The sequence below is a fragment of the Vespula pensylvanica genome, chromosome 23, assembly GCF_014466175.1.
Source record: "Vespula pensylvanica isolate Volc-1 chromosome 23, ASM1446617v1, whole genome shotgun sequence".
Taxonomy (NCBI): Eukaryota; Metazoa; Arthropoda; class Insecta; order Hymenoptera; family Vespidae; genus Vespula; species Vespula pensylvanica.
The window spans coordinates 603284-627167 of record NC_057707.1 but is presented as its reverse complement, the minus strand read 5'-3'; the positions used below and the strand labels follow the sequence as shown (position 1 = coordinate 627167).

Genomic DNA, 23884 nt, shown 5'->3' with positions numbered 1-23884 from the left:
GAAAGGGAATAATTAATGAATAAAATTATTTTACTAATATTTAACTCTTCAGCCAATTTCTTCAGTTAATGTTGGAATTTACATTCTTGATTAAGCTCATGTCATCCCAGGAATTACAGTAGAATTTTTAAAGTAGAGTTTCGCTCAGCTCGTGGGTCTTCGTATGCAGCAACCCCTACGTAATGAGACCTGGATCAATAATACTCGTGATATAGCGAAAACTAATTTGCTTCCAGTATTACCGAGCTAATGTTTTTGTATAATATAATTTAAACGGTTATTCTGGATTAATTATTCTAGTTTCTCTTGAGTGGGACGCCCTTTGGTAATTTAAATTTTTATACAAAAAAGTATAAAACTATTCAATTGTATAAAATGTAAAATGGTTTTTTTCTATTTTTCAATTAGATGAATAGATTTTGCTGTATAGTATTGATTTTTCTCGCTTTGTTCCAGATGACAGTGAACGCCATTGATCTTGTTAGTGATTTTGAAAGATTAATGATATAGAAGTAGAGTTATAGTTAGATCGTAGATTTCTTAATCACTCTTTCCGTACAGGGAAACTTCAATAATTAATTCTTTTGATAATATTTCAACGCCTTTCCAAAGTATTTTCTTTCTATTTCTAACTATAACATAAAAAATTTTACGTTACTAATCTTTTATATACTTTTTTAAATCGATTAGAGAGAATTTTAAAATGCTTTTTTTCCCGTCGATGGGAAAGAGATGTTCGATTATTTATAAATTCCAATATTTCGGTTATACCACTTTTCGGTGAAACAAAGATATATATATTTTTTATCATACCAACATAAAATATTTTTAATTTATTAATGAAAAATAATTCTCTTCCGTCTCTTTCTTCCTAATAGTTTTCCAAATTTTGGCGGGTGGCGGCGCTACTGTCTTGCTGTTGAATATCAGCTGATCCATTCCATGTGATTTTTAATGCATAGTCTATATATCGGAGAAATAATCGAACGAGAGCGTATCTTTATTCAGTTATTTTTGTTGTTGTTATTTTTAAATAAGAGTTAAGTAAGATTATAACAAAAGATAAATGTATTTTAGATAAAAAGAAAAGAAACAGCAAGTATATCTCAGCTATGTTCGGTCGTATATTTACATCAAATTTTCGCAATATTTCGGTAGGTAATAAAATATAATTAATCACATGGTACATATTTTATTTGTATATATAATGACTTGAAACATTATATCTTCTACATACAATTATTTTTAATTGATATCGATTTAGGTTACTTGTATATTAAACTTACACAACCCAAACCACTTTTCCTATAGTAACCATTTCAAACGAAAATGAGGAAGACGACTAAAACGAAAGTGTTTCAGTTACTGTCACGAGTATGGAATGGACCAAATGGTGCGCTTGCAGGGAAGCAGGCGGAACAAAAAATGATTTCTTTGTTAAGGAACAAGTTCCCTAAAGCTCAACTTATAGAAGTAACCGATGTTTCTGGTAACTAATATATAAGGCATATTCTCTCATCCATTTAACGTTTGACACAAGTGAAATTGAACTAATAACATTTGTTCTTTCTTTAGGTGGCTGCGGTGCCATGTTCGAAATAAATGTTATTGCACCGGAATTCAAAGGTTTGAACACAGTTAAACAGCATCGAATTATAAACGAAGTAAGAATGGACAATACGATAGTAAGATATTTAAATATAACGGTTTAGTATACGTATCGTATTTACTTGCAGGTACTTAAAGAAGAAATCAAAGATATGCATGGTATACGAATATATACGAGTATACCAGATACATAAACGGAACTCATTCAAGTAGACTCTATTGAACTTAACTGAAAGATATTTATTCCTCTTATAGTTTCTCTCCTTCTAAATTATATAATATTTTTTAAACTTTACATGAACATGTATAATCAGTATAAATTAATATAATTTCTTTTTCAAAAAAAGAAAAGCAATATGATAATTTCTAAGATGTATTATAATTGGATTATTTTCTTTCTTTTGAAATAGAATCTGAATTCGTATTAATTTAAACTTAATTTTTTTTAAATTTCCCTCCTCCACCAGATGGAGCAGTCAAACTCAAATAGACATTAGGCGCGCTTATTTTATAGTAGTGTTAGCCATAACAGTTAACCGTTATGATTTGTCTGCATATTGTGTAGACAAAATTCATTCAATATGAGCGTGTCCGGTAAAATTCTTCATAAAAAAATCGAATATTTAAGACCAGATCTGTCTACTAGCATAACATCTGACATTTTTGATAAAATATGCGATATTTCGACGGCGCAACCTTTCCTAGAGTGGTTTTGCGATAATGTCAGTCGTGCAAATGTATTGTCCAAAGAAGAATTATATCTGTAAGATACTTTTCATTTTTATATGTTTATAAATTATTTCGTTAGATTTATATTTGTATTATTTTATAATTATTTTATAGAAAAAACAAATTACAACATACAGAAGAATGGTTAAGTGGAAAAGAATTAGATAGAGCACTCGAAGAATTTACTCACGATAATCCAGAATTGTTAAAATTGATCGATTTCGAAGACGAGGACATCGATGAAACGTTTTCTGAATTTGAAATGTTAAAAGATCTTTACAAAATGGACGAAGACTATGTAGAATTATTGAAGAATAATATATTGAATTTAAAGTAGGTATTTATACTTATTTTCTAACTGTAACTTATAAAACGTAATATAACCTAGTCCAATAATTGAAAATTATTTGTAGGGAACTAGAATTTACATTGGAAGATGAGATAGAACAAGAAGAGAATCATTTTGAAAAGGAACAAATTGAACTGCTTAAAGCATTCAATGATTGCAATGTTATTTTGGAAAAGTTTGATGAACAAAACCGTAGCTTCTTCAAAGAAACGGAACAGCTTCTTAATGTATATACAGATGCGGTTGAAAATGTAAGTAATTTAATATGATTTTATTCCATAGATCGTATAACAAACTAATATATTTATTCTCATAGAAAGGAATACCGATATTATGGATACAAATGTCCATCGATTTATTTATCAAACAAATCAAGCTTTATAATGATTATTTAGATATTCTCATTAAGCGGCAATTCAGTTTGGATAATCAAGAAATTGAACAGCAACATGATTCGGATTATGAGACACTTATGAACGATAGTAAGGAAAAACAAATCTATAAGCAGACACAGGAATTGGCAACGTGCAAGTTAAAGTATTTTCTTTTTACTTATACATGATCAATAAAAAAATTGAAATTAATTTAAGCATAATCTATATATACACGTTATAGACTTACTAATTCGACGTTAAAAGAAGTCTATGCTAAAATGCACGAAGCCTCTTGCAGAGCGATGATGGAATATGCCCAATTCATATGGAACGATGGAAATCTAAAAATACCTGAGCAAACGCATTTACTGTGAGTGAATAACATAAATTACATCACTAGTATATTCTATTCAATATTATTCACTACTAGAGACGAGATTTTGGAGTTGACAAGAAGAAGAAATTTCTTGGAAGAGAACATTACTCTTTTGAGAGAGCGACAACTTACCGAAGCTATTGAACAATATGTAGAAACTGCAATAATCCAAATTTTGCAACAAGCTGCGCGTGCAAGATTGAAGCGAAGAAAAATTCGGTTTGGAAAACTAAAATCTGTTTTATCATTTACACGTGAACATGGTCATGCACATTCAGATTTATTATGTATATTAATGGACATGCAATTTCATTCGCTTAAAGAAATATCTGAGTTTATCGGAGATGCTCGTCATTACCTCGCTACAGAATATTCTCTTTCTTCGTCACGCTGCGTAAATATCATTTATTATAATTTAGATCGACAATAAGACAACTAAATAAAATTCTGTCATATAATGCTTTTCTAATATATCCAGGAAATTATGCAACAACAGCAGGAAGAATATAATGCACTTCAAACATCTGTTATCAATCAAAATATCTTCAATGAGTTATTTATATCAATGATGTCGATCAATGACATTTCTCCAGATGCATTAAATCATGCATTGGTCAAATATAATGAACTAATAGCAAATAATAAAGAGAAGAAGCAGGTTATACTCGATACTTATATGAATGACCAAATTAATAAAATATTATTATTGTAAGTATTGAAATGAAACCATCTTTTGAAAGCATTTTTAATAATTTATTAACAGTTTTTAAAATCCTTTTGTTTAGGGAAAAGGAAGTATTGAATAGTTATGATAAAGAAATAAATAATGGAATTACAAAAAGCTTCATACCACTTTCGTACAACTTGAATGTGCAATATAAGAATACATCCGATCAATTAGAAAACATTAAAACAAATTTAACGACAGTAAGAAATATATTGAAAGAAAAAATGGTAATTACTATGATTATGTTAGATTATATAGACTTTATAAATAATATATAATCACACATTTTCTATTAACTTTTCAGAGAAATAATAATGGTTTGGTAAGAGAAAAAGAAATCTTATGGCAAAGATTTCTGGCTGATCCAGATACATTAAAGAAGCATTACGAAGAAACAAAGCGAATGGCAGATCGATCACATTTTGGAAGGGACAGCTGAATAAAAAATAATAGGCATAAGTTGAAAAAATTGTCTTAACGTTATAATTTTTATTACAAAACAAAATATATATATATATGTATACACACGTACACATTTGATTAATAAATAAGTGAAAGATCAAACATAAAGAAAAGCAACACAATAAAGATAGAAAATATATAATGGATATTAAAATTGATTCATATTTTTGTCATTTACTTCCTTCTTTTCTTCAAAGAAAAAGAAATAAAAAAAAAAAAAGAATAAAACCAGCAGAAGATATCGAAGGATCTAAAATGTATCCCTTCTACTTTATCTCTCTTACTACATACAAACATATAGATATACAGATGGAAGCACATCATCCATAGCTGGATGAAATCATCTTTCATATTGCGAGATCAGTTAACCATGATGCCCGAAGGCTCAACGTTTTTTCAGAATGAGTGGGGGATTTGAGAAAGCGTGGTGGGGGTTATTGAGACAAACTGGTGGGGATGTAAATAGAATGATGAGAGAGAGAGAGAGAAAGAGAGAGCAAAGTTACGTGGAACTGGGACGTGGCGAGAGAAGAGGGTATTATCGATTCGCCGGGGCTCGCGAGTTAACGGTTTGTTTACAAGACTGTGGAGGGGAATATATGCGCGCATGCGCTACGTGGCCAAAACAATAATAACATAGTAGTACAGAAAGGTTCATGGCTGATGGACGAACGTGTGATCATCATCCTACAAGTGTACAACAAACGACAAAGTTTGGCTTCTTCTTTGTGTATTCTCCTGTGTTTCTTTCTCATTCTCTATCTTGCTCTGTGTCTCTCCGTCTTTCTTTCTCTACCTCTCTCTTTCCCTCCTTCAGTATATTACATTAACATCGTGTGTTATTAAGATAGAAAAGAGAAGCTTTGTGTTATCATTTCATTACTGTGTGAATATACTCCAAAACTTGTTTAACATATAAAAAAAGTATATATCGATAAGAGAATTGTTAGCGTTGAATCGATCTAAATAATATAATAAACGTGACGGTAATAATAGTATTAAAGAGAGTAATAGTGATGATGATAGTGATGACGATAATGATAATGATGATGGTGATGATGACGATGATGATAATGACGATGATGGTGGAGATGATGAAGCAACAATGTTAGAAATAAAGGACAAGCCAGGATCCAACTCTGCTACTTTTTCAAAACAAACTGTTTGAATTTGTTGAGAGAAAATGAAATATTATATAAAAGTTAACTGATATATACGACATATACATAAGGACAATATATACATGAAACAGCGTTTCTCCTTTCGTATCAAGTTTTGGATTTCATTGATAATAACAACGTTTCTATGGTGAATGTACGAAGGAAAGAAACTTATTAATTGAAAACAAGGAAAGATAGAAAAGAAGTAAAAAAAAAAAGAGAGAAAAAAAAGGAAAAAAAAAAGGGAAAAGAGGATAGAATAAATATCAAGCGTATTTATCGGATGAATCATACTTTGCGGTGTCCAAACGTGCTCGAAGAAGGATAGTTCACGTCGTGATTAGTGATAGAGTGGTAGTGGTGGTGCTACTGCTGGTTCCTCTCTGCTGGTGCTCTTCTGGTGGTGATGGTAATTGCGCGCGAGCGTTCGAGCGCATGGCAATCGAATCATTGACGTGTACTCTAAGCTCCGGCATAACAGAGCAACGTGATCTCTCTGTCGCGTGAACTCCTACTTGTATTTCTTTTACGTTTTATATATATATATGTGTGTGTATGTTGATGTATGTATATATAAAATACGTATAATAATACGCGTAGATACGTACGTACGTGAAGAGCGATAGAGGCCTTGTCTTTTACGGTACATGGGCTAAAAAGTAAAGAGTACATTGATCGATCCAAGCCACGCAACAAGAGGAACGTTGTGTGTGTATATGTGTGTGTATCTTTATGTGTGCAAATAGTCAAGGAGGCGGCCGGTCTCTGTTGTAAACAAAGAATCGATCCGATCGTGAGAAGGCATATATATATATATATGTGTATATATATATATATATACATATATCAGTGTCGACTAGTTTCTATCAGTCAATCTCTCTAAAGAATTGGAAGGGATTAGAAATAACATTAAAAAAGAATTAATTACAAAGAAGACCTCGGAACCATCTCCCAGGATGCCAACTGCTCAAGATACGACGTACCTGATCGAAGTGATGCCAGCAGAAACAACTCAAGATTTTCTTTCTCACGACGTTGATCTTCTCGTATCGCAAATCAAAGAGAACTTGCGATTAAGCGGATTGAAAGCTAAATCGAACGTAGTTCATAGAAATCGAGCTACTCCTTATCGGATACCATCCCGTTCTTCTTGGGCCGATTCTAACGGTTGCGATATTTGTGCTGCACAAAATCGAAGTGAAAAGTTGAACGGTGTTCAACTTCAACAGGAACACGATCAACAACTTCATCGTCAGCCTGAACTTAGACAACAGGCTCATTATCGTCAACAACAACAACAACAACAACAACAACAACAGCAACAATGTTGCCATCGGTATAATCATCATCATCATCGACATCGTTATCGTCATCGTCATCGTCGTCATCATCATCATCATCATAATTGTTCGAATAACGACAGAGAAGATGATCCCTACGAATTTTTGCAAGAACTTTTACGAGAAGGTGGCTTGATTAAAGAAGCAGTTAAAAGATTACAAGCGAATATCGATGAATTGGAACGTTTGGAAAACGACCAACTCGAAGAGGATGAAGATGAGGAAGAAGATGATGATGAAGAGGAAGAAGACGTCTTAGAAGATGGGATGGTAGTGAACGATGCGAAGGAACGATCAAGGGTATATCGGAGGAAACCTTATTTCTATGATTCCGAAGATGAACCATCGGTTTACGAGTCTGTGGAATTATGAAAGAGAGAAAGAGACGATCGAAAGTGTAGAAGAAGAACGATCGAATAAAAGAGAAAATAACAACAACAACAACAACAACAACAACAACAATAATAATAATAATAATAATAATAATAATAATAATAATAATAATAATAATAAAGAATTAAGGTTAGAGAAAAGGTTCGACTGTTTCAATCTAAATCATTCTAATTCAACATAGAAAAAGAAGACGCCAAGAAATTGAATTTGTTTTCTTTTCCTTTTTGATTTATTCGTTCAAATAATGTTTTTACGGATGATTGAAGGAATCGTATCGAAAAATTGAAAATAAAATGAGTAACGGTTTTTTGGCGCTCTCCAAATATGTGTATACGTACGTGTGTGTGCGTGTGTGTGTGTGTGGATGTATGTAAACACGTTTAACAGACATATTCCCCACCACAAATGGCCGTGTTTGTAAATACATTGCCGCCATTATTGCGTACACACAATGACGGCATCGAAAAACGAAAACGTCTTCGGCAATGTTCGGCTAAGATCGGCTAAGGACGCACAGGGGCGTATCGACGAGTCACGAGGTCTCTTACGTGCGACACAAACGTTAATGACGATATTTTCTTGGAGTGGGGGAAGATTCTTGGAAAACCGTTGTATTTCGACTAAGAAAGAGAGAGAGAGAGAGAAAAAAAGGGACATAAGGACAAACGAAGATAAAAAAGGAAGAATTATTCTTCTCTTCATGGTCCTTTTTTCTTTGTCATTTTAGCATACAACATTCATAATGCTTTAATAGTTTCTTTTTCGTCATACATAATCCAACGAAATAAAAATAATCCAACGATCGTAAGTTCAAACCTTTTTGTTTATGCAATCGTTCGATCTTTTTTTTTCTCTTCCTTTTTTAATTCGTATTTCATTGATGAAACTCGAATTAAAGTAAAAATCATTAAAATCATAATGCGTCATTTAAAACAATTATGAAACGATGAACATGTCTCCTCTCTGTTATAACTTCTTCTTTGAACGTTACATTAATAGACTCGACATACATATACGTAAATTCAATTGATCGATTTATCGACGAAGAAGAAAATGTATGTTTTTTATTTATCGCAGTCTGTTGAGAGAGTACTGAAAGAGAATATTTTGTTTTTCGAAAGGAATTTGAATGATACTTGAGATATCGTTAAATTAATATGAAGTTGAGTGTATCTCTTCTGATACGTCGTATATTCGTGTACCACAGACAACACACACATATGTAAGTGCACCTGACACGTATATGCATACATATAGGAACAAGAAACGAGTATCATATTGTGGGAATGTGTAACGTTATAAAAGTGTGTATCAAATGAATATAATTTAAGTAATGAAGTGCATCGACAAATGAGATATATATATATATATATACATACGTATATATATATAATATTCTCATCGGCTACCTCCAGCGCATTTCAATACACTAAAATAATTAATTGCATCCTTCCTAGTAGAAATAAATAGAATATGTTATAGGGAAAAAAGAAAATTAAAATTGAAATTGAAATTACAATTATGATTACAAAAACACTCCCAGAAAAAAGAAATAAAAAAAAAAAATGTTGAAAAGCACGAACTTCGGTAAAAGACCGCTACGAATCTTTGAGCCTTCTTTTTTTTATTTTATTTTTTCTTTTTTCAAAATATAAGAAATGCATACTCGTACGAACAAAAGAAGTGGATACGATCATATTATTATCAATTATTCTTTTAAATCGATTATAAGATCTTTAAGTTGATTTTTATTTTATGTAGATTTTTTTTTTTTTTTTTTTTTTTTAAAGGAGGAAGCGATCGTATAGCTTCAATCACCGAAGCCGTTGCATTTCTTCTAGAGTATTATGTGTGATTCAATTCGATTGTGTGAAGGATTATTTGGAAAGATATAATTAAATTAATTAATAAATCAATCAAGAAAAAGAAGAAAAAGAGTGAAAATCAAGAAAATACAATTATATTTTGCTATGCATGTTTTAGTGCATAGTTATTTACTTCTCTGCTATGAATTTTTTTTTTATAGGTTAGAATACGACGCAATCAATTCGTAATAGGGCAAGTCCCATAGCGGGATGATTCATATCTGACGTTGAAGGAAATTGTTGAACAGGAAACAGCTCTATATGAAAACCGATACGATATAATCGATATTTATAGCTGTATCTCTCTTCAATGTGAATGTAGAAATGTGTGGTTGTGCATATAAGGTGCTTGCGAGGCACTAATGGAAGAATATACGAGTTTTATTTGATGAAATCGTCTTAGTTAGGTTATTAAAAGAAATTAATATGCTAAATACTTTTACGTAGTTGTGTTGGTGAGAAACAAGAGTGTGCGTGAGTGCGTGTATGTTAATTAGGCTTATAAATTTATTTTTGTTTTGTCTTATTTTTTTTTCTTCTTTTTCTAAATGATGGTATTTATGCTCCTATTTTTTTTTTTTTTTGTTCAAGTTCGTCGTTAAACGAATGAATAAACGAATAAAATTATAAGTCATGTTGTGCGATCATCGGTTTTTTTTTGTCTCCGATTCAAAACGATAAATAAAAAGAGAGTAAGACGAAAAAACGAAATATTTATTATTTGTGTTGTTATATTCTTTTCATTTCGCGTTCGGAATATAATACAAATTTGAATTATCGATCGATTAGTAGTATTTTAGTAACAGTAATAGTAGTAGTAGTAATAGGTAGTATAGAACTCTCGTTGAAATGTGTGTGATATCTAATTAACCTCTATATTGTTGCACGACGTCAACTGTGAAAACTTTCGAAAGCAGTGTTAATTTTGATTGCATGGCACGGTATAAATATCATATGACTACTGTATTTGTCATTCTGCTCGCTCAGCTAATTTATTATCGGAAGTTTCTTTTTTTTTTTTCTTTTTTCCTTTTTTCATCGTGACTTCTTTTCGAACAAAGTTTATCGTGATAGATTTTATATATCAGCTATTTTTTTCTTTTTCTTTTTGAAGTATTCATTTTTAATAAATATCATTAATTGATTAAAATGTCTCGCCTACTATACATTCACGAAGTAAACAAGAGGAATTTTAATGACAACTTTTGACCTTGGCTGCTTATTGACACAGATTTCAACGTGAGATAACGAACATAGATGTGTGACCTAGTTGCATATATATATACGATCTCAACTCTATACGTATGTACGTTGGTATAAATATTGTGATCGATAACATTGTAAACAATAAGAAATAATTATTGCGAAATTTAAGTCGATGAAATCATTGAACTTTGATATATAAAAAAAAAAAAAAATAATTTCAAGTGATTTCAAATGTCTGATGCAACGTAATTTATAATATTGTAAGATACTTTTAAGCATTTGGAATTTCAAAGGCATTGTCAACAATATTTTTTACATGATTTCATTATTTAATTGTTTCTGTGAGTTGAAAAATTTACATGAAAAATTAATAAATTATTATTATCGTATTATTTTATTTCTGAGGTAAGAGAGAGCTAAACAACCAATAGGTGACGTTGATCATTCATAGCTGCATTCTTATTGGTCGTTGAAAATATATTTAATCGTTTCAACCAATAAGTGTCGATCTGACGTAAGGTAAGTAATTATACCGTGTTTGACGAATATACGACTTATTCTCATTGTTCTCTAATAATTCTTATCAAAAAATTATCGTAAAACCTTGGTAAATGAGATCAAGTAAGAAATAAATACAACATGACAGGTTATACGTTGTGTATAACTGCGCAGAAAGCAAGATGGCCGAATCTAATTCCACGGGCACGTATGTGTATGTATTATTGTTACGTTTCTTCATATTTTTCAATATCGTTTAATTTAATTTATGAAGAAAATAAATTTCTATTGAAATTAATATTTCATTTTTCTTTGCGAAGTTATCATCGAAATCATAATATTCAATTATAATTGAAACGATACAATCGGATAATCGAATATATCACATTAAAAAGCATATATATGTATGTGTGTGGATATGTATATATATTTTTAAATGTTTGATTATTTTTTGTTCCTGTTTCCATGATTATATCCTTTCTGTAATAATATATGAATAATTATTAAAATATAATAATATGAATATTGTAATAAATATGAATAATACAGAAATGCTTGTGTATAAATTATTATATATATAAATTAATATCTTTAAATTAATTTATTTTATATTAATTTATTTCATTGGCGGGAGAAGAATTACATTAGCATTAGGTTTGGATCTTTTATTAATGTAAAATATTCATAACAAATTTGTTGACAAACAATCTTAATCTATTATCGACTTCCGTAAACATAAATATCAAAGTATAGTTACGTGAAGTAACGAACGAACGTAACAGCATTGTAAACGTGATGTTGCGGATCTACTTTCTTTTTAGAAAGTATCATCGTAAGCAAATAATATACGGTATCTCATTCTCACGGTTTGAAATTATTCGGAACATATTCATCGTCAATTTGTTCCGTTCGAATATTTTTATATTAAAGTTTGATTAATGTATTTTTTTTTTTTTTTTTTTAATGAAATAATTAATATTAAAAATGTTTCCCTTCTAATTCCAAAAAATATTTTTATTTTTCAGATCCAACATGGAATCTTATTACACTCGTGGCAATCATACCCTTAAAGTTCCCATGTCTCTTTTTCGAGAAAATCGTGAAAGACTTCTAGCTCGTTTAAAAAGAAATACCGATCTTCCAGCTGCTAATACTTTTGTTATTCTTCAAGGAGGGATCGAAATTCCTTTCAATGATACGGATATCAACTGGCCCTTTAGGCAGGTAGGTCTCCCTATTTATATAATCCGAATTAAACGGACAATATGATGAAATCTATTTTTAGAAATGATTTTTCTATTTATATTATAAAATTTTATTCTATATTCTAATACTTATCGTTAGTATTATGTAATAACATTTTAGGTTTTATGCATAGAAAGAAGATTAACCTAAAAAGATACGAAAAATAGTAATTGATGTTTAAATTCGACTGAGAATTTTTTGGCCCACCATCTATATAAATACAGGTTTCTTGATATGTATAACTATGTATACATGCGTGTTATTTATCTATAGTATATATATTAAAAGTACATTGACCTTTTTATAGTCAATCAGTATCTTTATCTCTTATTTCGAATTTTACCAATTTTATTCTTTATCAATTCAAAACGTTGAGCAAGATGAAATATTCAATGAGATTTGTTTTTTTTATTTTTTATGTTTAACCCTTAATATATTCCAAACCTTCAAATTTAGTTTCATAAAACTCTTGAACATGGTAGGGGAACCTGTTTGGCTTGCTTGCGTATGTCTGCTATTTCCGTTGAACAGTCTTTCAAAACAAAGGAAGATATATACGTACCTGTATTCTCTTATTCTTGCTGAATATATATATATATATACACACACACACACACATATATATACATATATATATATAGAATTTAAATATATCTAGTTTTTTTTAGAATTGAATTTAATTCAGCTATTTAATATATTATATTTATAAATTCATGTATATATAATGAATTTAAAAAGTACATACTTTTTTGAGAAATAACCTAGAGATAAAGGTTATTTTCAGAAATAATTAAGCAATTAAAATATAATTGTTATTATTATTTATAAAATTAAACTTCTTTTTTAGAAAAGTGTTATTATATCGTTCTAATTAATTTTTCTTCGTTTTCTTTTTTTATAGGAATCTTTTTTTCAATGGTGTTTTGGCGTTGAGGAACCTGGATGTTATGGAGCTCTTGATTTATCTTTAGAAAAATCGATTTTATTTGTACCAAGATTACCCGCAGAATATGCTATTTGGGAGGGAAAATTACATACACTGGAGGATTTTAAAAAACGTTATGGCGTTGATGAAACTTATTATACCGATGAAATAGGAAGGATTTTGAAAGGCAAAAATGCCTCTCTTTTGTTAACTTTGGTAAGGATTATTTGACATATAATAAAAGAATTTATGAAATCTTTTTGATATAATTTCTTTCTAATCGGTTAAGAAAAAATTTAAATTTCCTGTCATTTATTCATCATTGTTTGAGTTGCGTAATGTTGAAGTTTGTAGCATTTTTTATTGAAAATATAGTAGAAAATTTATATAAGTATATTTATTTATTTATTTATTACATATTAATATACATAACTTCTAATGTAAAAAATACTGAAAATTCAATATAAAATAGTATACCTAAAACAGTAAATGAATCAGGAAGGATCTAAAAATTTCTCTTGTTTATTTGTTTATTGAATTATGTAAGAGAATTTTTATTTTTGGAAATGTTATATGATCTTTTTCTTTTTCATTTCAGAGTGGTAAAAATAGCGACAGTGGATTGCATGCTCAAGAAGCTGTCTTCGACGGAATAGGACAGTGAGCTGATTTAATTTAATTTTTATTTATTTATTTATTTATTTATTTATTTATTAAATAATCGAAAGCCTTTAAAGAAGTTTCCATTAATCGTTTTTTTTTTTCTTCATTTGCTAGGTTTCCAATTGATAATAATACTTTGTATCCGGAAATATGCGAGTGGTAAGTTAAATTAATATATTTTTATTGTATAATTATTATTTTATCGGAATTTGTATAGCATCTAGTAATCTTTATTTCGATCGTCCAATCATAAACGTTCTCCCTTCGGAGAAGTTTCCTATTGGTGCTTCCATCTATTGAGAAAATCGAAAGTCAATATGGCGTCAATGTACTCGGACGTATATTTGAGTTTTAATATTTAATATATGTCATTAATTTTCGATACGTTTTTCTTACAATTTGAAATATAAATCAAATTTAATTTTATTAAGAATTAAGAGTATATTTCAAGACAAACGAATTGTTGTCTTTAATATAACACATTTTATAATGCATGGGAAAACATTTGTATGTTTTGGTCAATAGAAAATATTTTACGTATTATGGTTCGTAAACATCACTGTAAGTATTCAAAAAACTAGAGAGAAATTAGATATTCTAATTGAAATTTATTATAAGATTGAATTTGTATTTGCTTCGTTTAGATGATAATATCGGGTCAGGCATCTGGAAAGTTTCTCTTCCGCTCATTTTTACATTCAAAAGAATTCGCTTCAAAATTAAGGTTAGAATCCAATAGAGGAGATTATAAGAGCTCGAAAGCTCTTGCTCGGACTACTATTTTTTTGGAAGAAGGAGTGAACATACAAGAACTACCCTTGATCGTAAAAAAGATCAACGATATTGGACTTGTATGTAATGTCAAAGGTAAGGACGATGCGACTCCTTTCGATTCTCGGTACTTGGACGCATTTAAGAAAAAGGAACAACTTGGAGTTATATCCAAAGGGAACCGTAAACAAGGGGTGGAGAAGATAGATATTGAAACTAAAATTGCAAAACAAAGGATAGATATAGAAACCGAAGAAGGAACTGCTATACTTTTTTCTTCCGATTTAGAATGTCTTAAACATACAAATATCGAGGAAATTTTAGAGGGATTGAATTCTTCTCATTCCACTAAAGGAATATACTCTTTACTAGAAAACAAAATCGCGGATGAAATTAATTGTAGAATCGCTCTTCAAGGTTTAAGAAAGATCATCGAAATGGAGAATGTTCAACGAAGATATAAAAATGCAAAGTTATTAAGACAAGAGCAATTGATTGTAAATACTATCAACAGAGATGCTGTTTTGAAGCAACTCGTAAAGATGATTGTCAGAAGTCAAGATAGTCAAATGATAGTAGAAGGCCTTTGTGCATTGAAGAAAGACAAGTTTAGTCCGCCTAGAAATATCTATCGTGATTGTTTATCTGACGAAGCATTAATTAGAGCATCGGATGGCGACTTTACTTTATCGCAATTAATGGATGTTGTAAAAGTTTTGTCTTCTTATAAAGATTCTAGATACCAAGAATTTATCGACATATTGTGGGTGGGCATAGCGAATAGAGAAGAAGAAATTAATGCGGATTTACTAGTACCATTATTTAAACTTATGTATTTATTTAATCAAAGTAAGAACATGGTAAGAATTATTCTAGAGAAAAAGCTTTCTGAACATTGGTTGAGATTAACAGGTTCTCAAATAGGAGAAATATTAAATTGTTATCACCGTGATGTATTATCATTAGGATGTTTAATAAGTGCCAGTAAGTGGGCTTCTGTGAGTATGAATACCTCTAAAGAAAAAGACCTTATTGATTTTATTCAAAGCTTGTATGCAAAGAAATATATCGATGATAGAATAGAACTAACATTGGAGGAATATATGAAAGCTAAAGGTATTCATATTAAAGATCCTCGATTAATAGCTGCTATTATGAATTATTGCGGAACTATGAGAGTTAGAAACGTGCATATTATTTCTATTTGCGGAGAATATTTTATAAAATATGGAAAGAAGTTGCCCGCATCCTTACTGGCGTCAATTATTATGCCATTTGGTTTATTAGACATACAACCACCGCATAGTAAATTGTTTTGGGAAGTATTCGAAGAAGTATTATTTGAAAAATTTTTAGATTTGAAACCAAACGAGATTTTAGATATTTTACTTTCTTGTATTTATTTAGAAAAATATCCTTTAAGTTTCTGGGAAATAGTAGTTAAATCGCATTCTCTAGATATGATTTACAAAAAGAAACATACCATCTTTAACAAGGATCTGTTATACAAATTAATATTATTCGATGCTTCAATGTATATAGAATGCGAACAATATCGTAATTTTCGTGTCAATTCGAATAGTATAGCAAAATCATTGTTCGTGGACGTACGTTTAAGAAGAATAATTAATCAAATATATAAACCATTGGAATGTGTAGTAGGTAAAGAAAAGAAATTAAGTAAAAATGTGCTTTTAAGCAAATTACCATTTATCAATTTTTACGTACTCGATATTTTGATACATTCATTGTCTGTGTCAACAGAAATTTTCAACTTGTACTTACAAAGTAATAGAAATTTGAACACTGTCGTTTTAATCCATTTACCAGAACATTATTGTCGGAATACAAAGCACTTGATAGGACCACAAATAACGAGAAAAAGACAGATCAGAAAATTGGGTTTTCGCGTAGTAAGTTTAAATTACACGACATTAGAAAAATTACTTGATCAACCGGAGGAATTATCCAATTATTTAATACAAAATTTTGAAGCAGCCGAGGACGCATTATAAAACACAAATGGACTTTACAGATTTTGATAACGGCGGCTTGTATCATATATAATGTTTTATAAAAATGTAGATCTCTCAGTATTTTGTACGGGGAATAAAAGTTATGAGAAAAAGATTGCATGGATTACGTATTAATGATAAAATTAAATTTAAGTTTATCTCTATTTTGTTTTTTTATTTTTTATGTATAGTCGAGTAATAAAATCTGCCAAGGAAATTGACGTTTTGAGATATGTGGTGAAGATAAGCTCAGAAGCCCATAAAGCTGTAATGCGTATGGTGAGGCCAGGTCTCGCAGAGTTTCAAGCAGAAGCAGCTTTCTTGAATTACGTATATTCGATTGGAGGCTGTAGACACGTTTCTTATACTTGCATTTGTGGCTCGGGACATAATGCGTCTATTCTGCACTATGGACACGCAGGAGCACCTAATAGTAAAATCATACAAGATGGCGATATGTGGTACGAAAATTTCAAAGAAAATTATCTTTTTTATATATATAATATTTTTTACATATGGAATATAATATAAATGTATATTTTACACAGTTTATTCGATATGGGTGGAAATTATTGCGGATATGCAGCAGACATAACATGTAGTTTTCCAGCAAATGGAAAATTCACAAACGATCAAAAGTTCATTTATAATGCTGTGCTGAGCGCAAGAGATGCAGTTATGAAAGCAGTAAAGCCTGGTGTATCATGGACAGATATGCATGTTTTAGCTAACGAGACAATGTTATCTTCGCTAAAAGAAGGTGGACTGTTGATCGGAGATGTAAAGGAGATGATTGAATCTGGCTTGAACGAAGTCTTTCAACCTCATGGTCTTGGACATCTTATGGGTTTGGATGTTCACGATGTCGGTGGTTATCTTCCAGGACATCCAGAACGTTCAACATCAGCAGGCATAAGAAAGTTAAGAACAGCTCGTACTTTACATACTGGCATGGTATTAACGATAGAACCAGGATGTTATTTCATCGATTGTGTAAGTTAGAGGCTGATCACTTTTATTGAAGTTTCCTACGGTGATCACTTACCATTCCAATGATCATTCAATGCTAGTTACTCGATGCTGCGTTAACTGATCCAAAACAATCAAAATTTATCGTAAGAGAACAATTGGAAAGATTTCGTGGTTGGGGAGGTATTAGAATTGAGGATGACGTTTTAATTACTGAGACAGGAGTTGAAAATTTAACACAAGTTCCTAGAACGTGAGTATAATAGTGCATATAAAAAAATAAAATCATGATTTTAATTTCTAAGCACGAGAAAAATAATAATTATTGTATTTCATTTAATTATAGGATTGAGGAAGTAGAAAATTGGATGGCTGTTGGACGAAGTGATTTAAAATTACCGCAAGATAAATAACTGAGATATTCCTTTACAAAACTTTGATATATTTCATAAAAAATACTATTTACATATATAAATATATATGTTTTTAATATATACATATAAAAGAAGAGAAAGGCATATTTTGAAAAAAATGTAATCTATCCGGATTACGACACATCTTCATGTCGTGAAAAATGCAGAATGTGTATTTGTATCTAATAATTTTTATTGCGTCATGAAATCGATAAAAAACTACTGTTTTATACCATCGATGTTATATACGTATATATGTATGATATATTCACACACGCATACATATATACACACACACATATATATATATATACACATATTGTTAATTTCTACGTTATCTAAAAATAAATCAGAACGTTATCATTAATGAAATTTTACAACATTCTTTTTTGAATGTTTTTGTGCTATGATACAATTAAGAATACGAAAAAAAAAAATAGAGATGACGGATAGTTTGAGAATAATGTTTGAAAGTTATATCGAGCAGAGTATATGTAGTATATTTGTGGTTCGTAGTCTCTCTCTCTCTCTCTCTCTCTCTCTCTCTCCCTCCCTCTCTCTGTCTCTGTCTAAGCTAGACACTTGAGCAGGCGCAGTTATTATCGCGCGTGCGAGGTTAGCAGTTCGCAGTCGCGTCACAGCGCCGGTGTAGACGCGTCGTTCGTGGATAGATTATTCCAACGAAGAGAGAGAGAGAGAGAGAGAGAGAGAGACGTCAACGAAAGTGTGTGATTTCATTAAATTCAACATAATTCTATATATTTTTTATTTTTCTCTTTTTAATTATATATACCTTTTTACTATCATTAGATATAAATAAATAAGAAAAAATCGCGTAGAGTTAAAAAAGCAAGCTTGTTAAATATTAAAAATCAAACGTGTATTATTATTATTATTATTATTATTATTATTATTATTATTATATTTGTTAAATCGATAATATTCAGAACATTTCTAGAGAATGATTTAGTTCCTATTTTATTCATGTATTCGTTAAAAAATTTGTTTTGATTTATTCGTTAATGTAAAACGTGTCTCTTCATTTATACTTTGGAAAAGAGGTGGGCAGTGTAAATCGGTTGATAATAATGAAAAAGATATGTGTATCGCGAGTTACTTGATTAGTAACCGGTAAACAACACAGTGTATGTGAAAAAGCCTTTTGTTAAATTATACTTATTGAGAAAGAGAGAGAAAGAGACAGAGAGAGAAAGACAGATAGATACACATCTTATATTTTCTTATTACTATCTTTCTCTCGCTTTCTTATTCTTACTTTAGTCGTCTTCTAGACGTCAAAGAAAACGTTCCGGAACGTGCCTTTAGACTCTTACTTATAAATACATACACTCATTCGTTTCAATAGCCGCTTGCGACGGCCACGTTTGACGTAACAACACGAGAGAGTTCGCAGCAGCGATCGATCGAGGAGAGCGCGTGGAATAAGAAAAATGAGCTGAGAAAAACGTAGTAACTACTATATTCGTTTGCTTTGTTTAATAAAATCATAAAAAAAATATAAGAAGAAGAGTAAGAATAAAGCAAAAAGAAGAGATAATTGTTAAACGATTTCAGATAATTCTGTTGTATAAAAAAAACAAAACAAAAAAAATAAAAGGATTAATGGATGGATACTACACCGGAAGCAAAGATCATTTTCTAGAGAAGAAGAAAGGTCGTTTCTTGTATGTGTTGTGTGTTTGTGATGGCAGTAATAATATACATACGTACACACACACACACACACACACACACACACACACACACACACACACACACACACACACACACACACACACACATACATGTATATATCATATAGTATATCAAGGTATATATATTAATGTTAAAAGAAAGGGGAGGGGTAAGAAAGGAGAGCGCTTGCTCGTCACATTCTCGTCGAGTTCGCCATTGTCGAGTTCAACGTCGTCGAGTTCGTCGTCCTTTCGAAGAAGGTCCAACTCGAAGAAGATTTATTACTAGAAGAAAAGAGAAGAAAGAGAGAGAGAGAGAGAGAGAGAGAAGGAAATAATTTTTTGTCATCGTCTACGTCAACTCTTCTTCCATTTTATTTGCATCTTTTTATTGACTGACTGATTGATTGATGATTTTAAAGAGAGAAATAAAATTAAAAAAAGAACAAAAAGAAAAACGGAAAGAAAAAACGAAAAGAAGCAAACGAGCAATTAAAAACAAATAAGTCGACAAGAGGGAGCGACTCTTGCGATATAATCGATATTTGTTGTCGAGCGCCGCGACGCCTTCTCTAAGCGAAACATACATACATACACTTTTTCATATATATTCCTAAGTCGAATTTGTTTGTGCGCTAATTTCTTCCTAATAATATTCTTATTTCTCTTTTCTTTTCAGAATTTTTCTTACTCTTTTTAAGAAGAAGAAGAAGAAGAAGAAGAAGAAGAAAAAAAGAAGAAAATGAAGAAGAAGTAGTGAGTTTGATTCTGAACATTTGCAAGATATTGAAGACATTTGAGTTGGTCCCTTTTCTATCTTATCGTCTTGCTTAGCCCATTAGTCTCTTTTATTTTCGACTACTTTCCTATCTCTTTTTGATATATATCTAATGTAATAAAAAAGAGAGAAGGGGTTATCAGTTATCAAGAAGCGAAATGTGTCGAGATTGGTTTCAACGCGTTCGACAAAAATTCTACTTCCGGTATGTTTGAAAAATGATAGTTCCACGTTATTTTGGAATATTCTAGAAATATATATATATATATACATTCTTCTGAAAAAAGTCTTAAGAATTTGGAGGGACGCTAAAAGAAAAAAAAAAAAAGTGAAGGAATAGAGAGAATCGAAGAAGAAGAAGAAGAAGAAGAAGAAAAAGGAAGAAGAAATGTTTGGCTTTCAGAGTCCGTTTACGAGAGCATCTCGCGGGATAAATTCCACGTCGTCTTTAAATTCAAAAACGAAGAAAAATAAAGAATCTCCGAAGAGAAGAGCTTCGGAAGCAACCAGTGAAGGATCTGGATCATCGTCGATCAGATATATCGATCAAGAGCCTTCGGTATCGGAAGGTAGTAGTACCGATACGTTACCAGGGATTAGGGTCGATTATTTGGACGTTGATCCTTTGTCACCTGGACCAAGAGATTCATTGACTTCACCTAGTGATGTAACCGTACATTTAAATGGTATCGACGTTCTGAAAGATTCCTCTTCAGCTAGTTGTTCTTCACCGTCATCCGGGAATGGCAATTTGACTGCCAATAATATTAGTAATAATACGAATAACACTGAATTGTCATCGTCGACATCAAGGTCAACGTCCTCGTCGTCATCCTTATCACCGGGTGGTGTCGAAACGAGAAATGATCTTGTAACAACTAGATTTTCTTCTACCGACGATGGAAAGACCGAAACCGAAGAAGAAGGTGCTGCCGAAGGTGCTTCTTCCAGAGTATCCCTTCTATCTCCGATAAACGTGACTAATCGTTCTACGAGCGATGATTTACTTTCTATTGAAAATGAATTCGACGCTAGCGAAGAGGAGGAAGAGGAGGAGGAAGAAGAAGAAGATGACGAGTACGAGGAAGAAGATAACGCTGAAACCGAAGAAGCTTCCTCGTTACCTTCCAGTCCCGCTGCTGCTTCGAAAGTTGTTTTAACATCGTCGAGTACCGTTCCTTATTACGAATTTCTTTCTGTTAATGGTTGTACGATCAGGCAAGAAACAAGTAGTACCAGTTCGCCGCAACTTTCAACCGGAATTGGTGTTCCCACAACGAGATCGTCCAGTTGCGAATCAGCTAGCAGTGATAATACCAGAGATCCCTTCGACGATAATTCTTTAAGCGCCTGTTATTCTATGCTCGACGATAATTCTATGGAGGTTGATTCTATAATCAATTCATGTCCAGTTACTCTCAGTTTAACTCCACCCAAAGTACCTGCTGCTCGTTCTTGTAATATTTTAGAAAGACTTTTAGAAGATATTTATACCATCGGTACTCCTGAACCTCTAGCTGGATACGGTCCTAGATTTAAACTTTTGGAAGAAGGAGACGTTCAAGTTTATTATTTCGATCATGACGATCGTACTCTGGTCAGGAAGATCATGTTTATTAAATTTTTACGACGTTGGGAAACTCATCATATCTATTTGAACGATGATTGCTTATCCTCGAAAACGGTGAGTTTTTATTATTTTATATTTCTTTCTTACAATGTTATTATTACTATTCTGTTATCTATTATAAATAATAAGATTTAGAAAATAAAATAAAATTATAAAATAAAAATTATTGTTAATTCAGAATCTTTTCTTCTATTGATTCAATTTAATGATCAATTTCATTTATTTCATATTTTTATATCTTATATTTTACATTTATATTTTTATTTTTTTGATAATCTTATTATTAATAAAATAATATTACGAATAAATGGTATATTATTATTTGTCTTAAACACGTTCGTCGATAGATTTCCTTAAAGAATTCATTATTTCTTCGAGAGTGCTTACAAAACAAAGAATCGAAGGATAAGTTTCTTTTTTTTTTTTCATATTAATTCTCGATTTACGTATGTACGATTGCTTCTTCTCTCTCTCTCTCTCTCTCTCTCTCTCTCTCTCTCTCTCTCTCTCTCTCTCTCCCTCTCTTTATTTTCTGGCTAATACTTTTTTCCTTATCAGAAATAGATTTTTTTTTGACTCGCTCATGGAAAATGTCTATCTTTTACCGCTTTGTCGACGTAAGTCGTCGTGGAAGTACTATCTGAAGTAATTCATTAAAATTTTGATATTTAAAAGATTTCTCTCATTTAAATTTATATATATATATAAAAATTAATAAAATAATTATTATTAATAATTGACCATTATAGTTCATATAATCAATGTTTGCTGATCTGATATATTTCTATAATTTTTATAATAATTGTAATATGTATTTATACAAATAGGTCTATAGTTGTATTATATATACATATATATATATATATATATATATATATTAATATAATATAATATTATAACATATGAAAATTAAATTAAATTAAATAAAAGTGAAAAAACAAAATTGTAAATTTCAACTTTCACTGATTACATGAGATAACAAATAAATCAATGACTAATACAATTAAATATTGAATTATAAATATGAATTCTTACTATATTACTTAATCAAACAATTTCATTTGCACCGTATATTTACAATATTTAATAACTTACTAGAAATGGAAAATAATTTAAATATATATTACATAAATATGAAAATGTACGAAAGAGAAAGAGAGAGATAGACATAGAGATAGAAATAGAGATACACAGATAGATGAATAGATAGATAGAGAGAGAGAGAGAGAGAAAGAAACAAAGAAAGGGATGCGTTTCCGTAGCGGAAGAATGTGGTTTTTAAAGGATAAGAAATATTAAGAAAGATAAAGAAAAACGAACTATTTTATCGCATCGTATGAACACGTTTGCGCACACGCAGCTGTTCTTACACGCACGTAACAAACTCTTTTCTTCTCTCTCTTTCTCTCTCTCTCTCTCTCTCTCTCTCTCTCTTTCTCTTTCTCTTTCTCTATCTAATTGTAAGTATTGTGTCGATGCGCGTGTATTGTCGCGTGTAATTTTCGCGCGACAAATGCGTGTACTATGACGTCAAAACTGACCGTGGGTTCTAACCATTCCTTCTGTCTATACTTCTCTCTCTTTCTCTCTCTCTCTTTTTTATTTTTCTCTCTCTGTCTTTCTCTCTGTCTTTCTCTCTGTCTTTCTCTCTGTCTGTCTGTCTGTCTGTCTGTCTGTCTGTCTGTCTGTCTGTC

General features: G+C 30.9%; 5 protein-coding genes across 12 annotated transcripts in view; all 5 read left to right on the top strand.

Moving 5' to 3' along the window:
* The first annotated feature begins 927 nt into the window (after positions 1 to 927).
* LOC122636649 (bolA-like protein 3) lies at positions 928 to 2036 on the top strand. 2 transcript variants are annotated; one of them, XM_043828117.1, is made up of 4 exons: positions 928 to 1154; positions 1312 to 1489; positions 1576 to 1664; positions 1737 to 2036. In XM_043828117.1, the coding sequence occupies exons 2-4, from the start codon at positions 1330 to 1332 to the stop codon at positions 1800 to 1802; spliced, it is 315 nt and encodes a 104-aa protein (XP_043684052.1). In that variant the 5' UTR covers positions 928 to 1154; positions 1312 to 1329; the 3' UTR covers positions 1803 to 2036. The 2 variants fall into 2 exon arrangements, with proteins under 2 accessions (XP_043684052.1, XP_043684051.1); XM_043828116.1 differs by having other exon boundaries at positions 935 to 1154; positions 1363 to 1489.
* A 13-nt stretch (positions 2037 to 2049) lies between these two features.
* LOC122636640 (HAUS augmin-like complex subunit 3) lies at positions 2050 to 4683 on the top strand. Its single transcript, XM_043828100.1, has 9 exons — positions 2050 to 2371; positions 2452 to 2670; positions 2751 to 2937; positions 3003 to 3223; positions 3302 to 3430; positions 3491 to 3830; positions 3915 to 4144; positions 4222 to 4390; positions 4468 to 4683. The coding sequence occupies exons 1-9, from the start codon at positions 2190 to 2192 to the stop codon at positions 4600 to 4602; spliced, it is 1812 nt and encodes a 603-aa protein (XP_043684035.1). The 5' UTR covers positions 2050 to 2189; the 3' UTR covers positions 4603 to 4683.
* A 1930-nt stretch (positions 4684 to 6613) lies between these two features.
* On the top strand, positions 6614 to 8869 carry LOC122636646 (putative uncharacterized protein DDB_G0287113). The gene has a single exon (XM_043828112.1). It carries the CDS (start codon positions 6742 to 6744, stop codon positions 7495 to 7497), a length of 756 nt encoding a protein of 251 aa, XP_043684047.1. The 5' UTR covers positions 6614 to 6741; the 3' UTR covers positions 7498 to 8869.
* A 1926-nt stretch (positions 8870 to 10795) lies between these two features.
* On the top strand, positions 10796 to 19111 carry LOC122636639 (xaa-Pro dipeptidase). Of its 6 annotated transcripts, none has more exons than XM_043828099.1 (9): positions 10796 to 11108; positions 12113 to 12311; positions 13234 to 13473; positions 13856 to 13917; positions 14035 to 14079; positions 16898 to 17167; positions 17255 to 17699; positions 17777 to 17928; positions 18022 to 19111. In XM_043828099.1, the coding sequence occupies exons 2-9, from the start codon at positions 12120 to 12122 to the stop codon at positions 18086 to 18088; spliced, it is 1473 nt and encodes a 490-aa protein (XP_043684034.1). In that variant the 5' UTR covers positions 10796 to 11108; positions 12113 to 12119; the 3' UTR covers positions 18089 to 19111. The 6 variants fall into 6 exon arrangements, with proteins under 6 accessions (XP_043684034.1, XP_043684033.1, XP_043684032.1 ...); XM_043828098.1 differs by lacking the exon at positions 10796 to 11108 and adding an exon at positions 11121 to 11295; XM_043828097.1 differs by lacking the exon at positions 10796 to 11108 and adding an exon at positions 11121 to 11301.
* A 1784-nt stretch (positions 19112 to 20895) lies between these two features.
* The window catches only part of LOC122636638 (C-Maf-inducing protein-like), an 11874-nt gene continuing 8885 nt past the window's right edge, over positions 20896 to 23884 (top strand). For both annotated transcript variants that reach the window (XR_006329002.1, XM_043828092.1), the window contains exon 1: positions 20896 to 22244. Coding sequence is in view for 1 of the 2 variants with exons in the window: in XM_043828092.1 (XP_043684027.1) it covers positions 20949 to 22244 (1296 nt within the window). In the remaining variant the exon portion in view is untranslated. The remainder of the gene's footprint in view (positions 22245 to 23884) is intronic.

Excerpts from the sequence above, each read along its gene's own strand:
- LOC122636649 (XM_043828116.1), top strand. The coding sequence starts at position 1,113 with ATGTTCGGTCGTATATTTACATCAAATTTTCGCAATATTTCG. Across the intron at positions 1,155-1,362 it reads CAAATTTTCGCAATATTTCG|TTACTGTCACGAGTATGGAA; the intron begins GTAGGTAATAAA and ends AAAGTGTTTCAG. Across the intron at positions 1,665-1,736 it reads AGCATCGAATTATAAACGAA|GTACTTAAAGAAGAAATCAA; the intron begins GTAAGAATGGAC and ends ATTTACTTGCAG.
- LOC122636640 (XM_043828100.1), top strand. The coding sequence starts at position 2,190 with ATGAGCGTGTCCGGTAAAATTCTTCATAAAAAAATCGAATATTTAAGA. Across the intron at positions 2,671-2,750 it reads AATAATATATTGAATTTAAA|GGAACTAGAATTTACATTGG; the intron begins GTAGGTATTTAT and ends AATTATTTGTAG. Across the intron at positions 3,431-3,490 it reads CCTGAGCAAACGCATTTACT|AGACGAGATTTTGGAGTTGA; the intron begins GTGAGTGAATAA and ends ATTCACTACTAG.
- LOC122636646 (XM_043828112.1), top strand. The coding sequence starts at position 6,742 with ATGCCAACTGCTCAAGATACGACGTACCTGATCGAAGTGATGCCAGCA.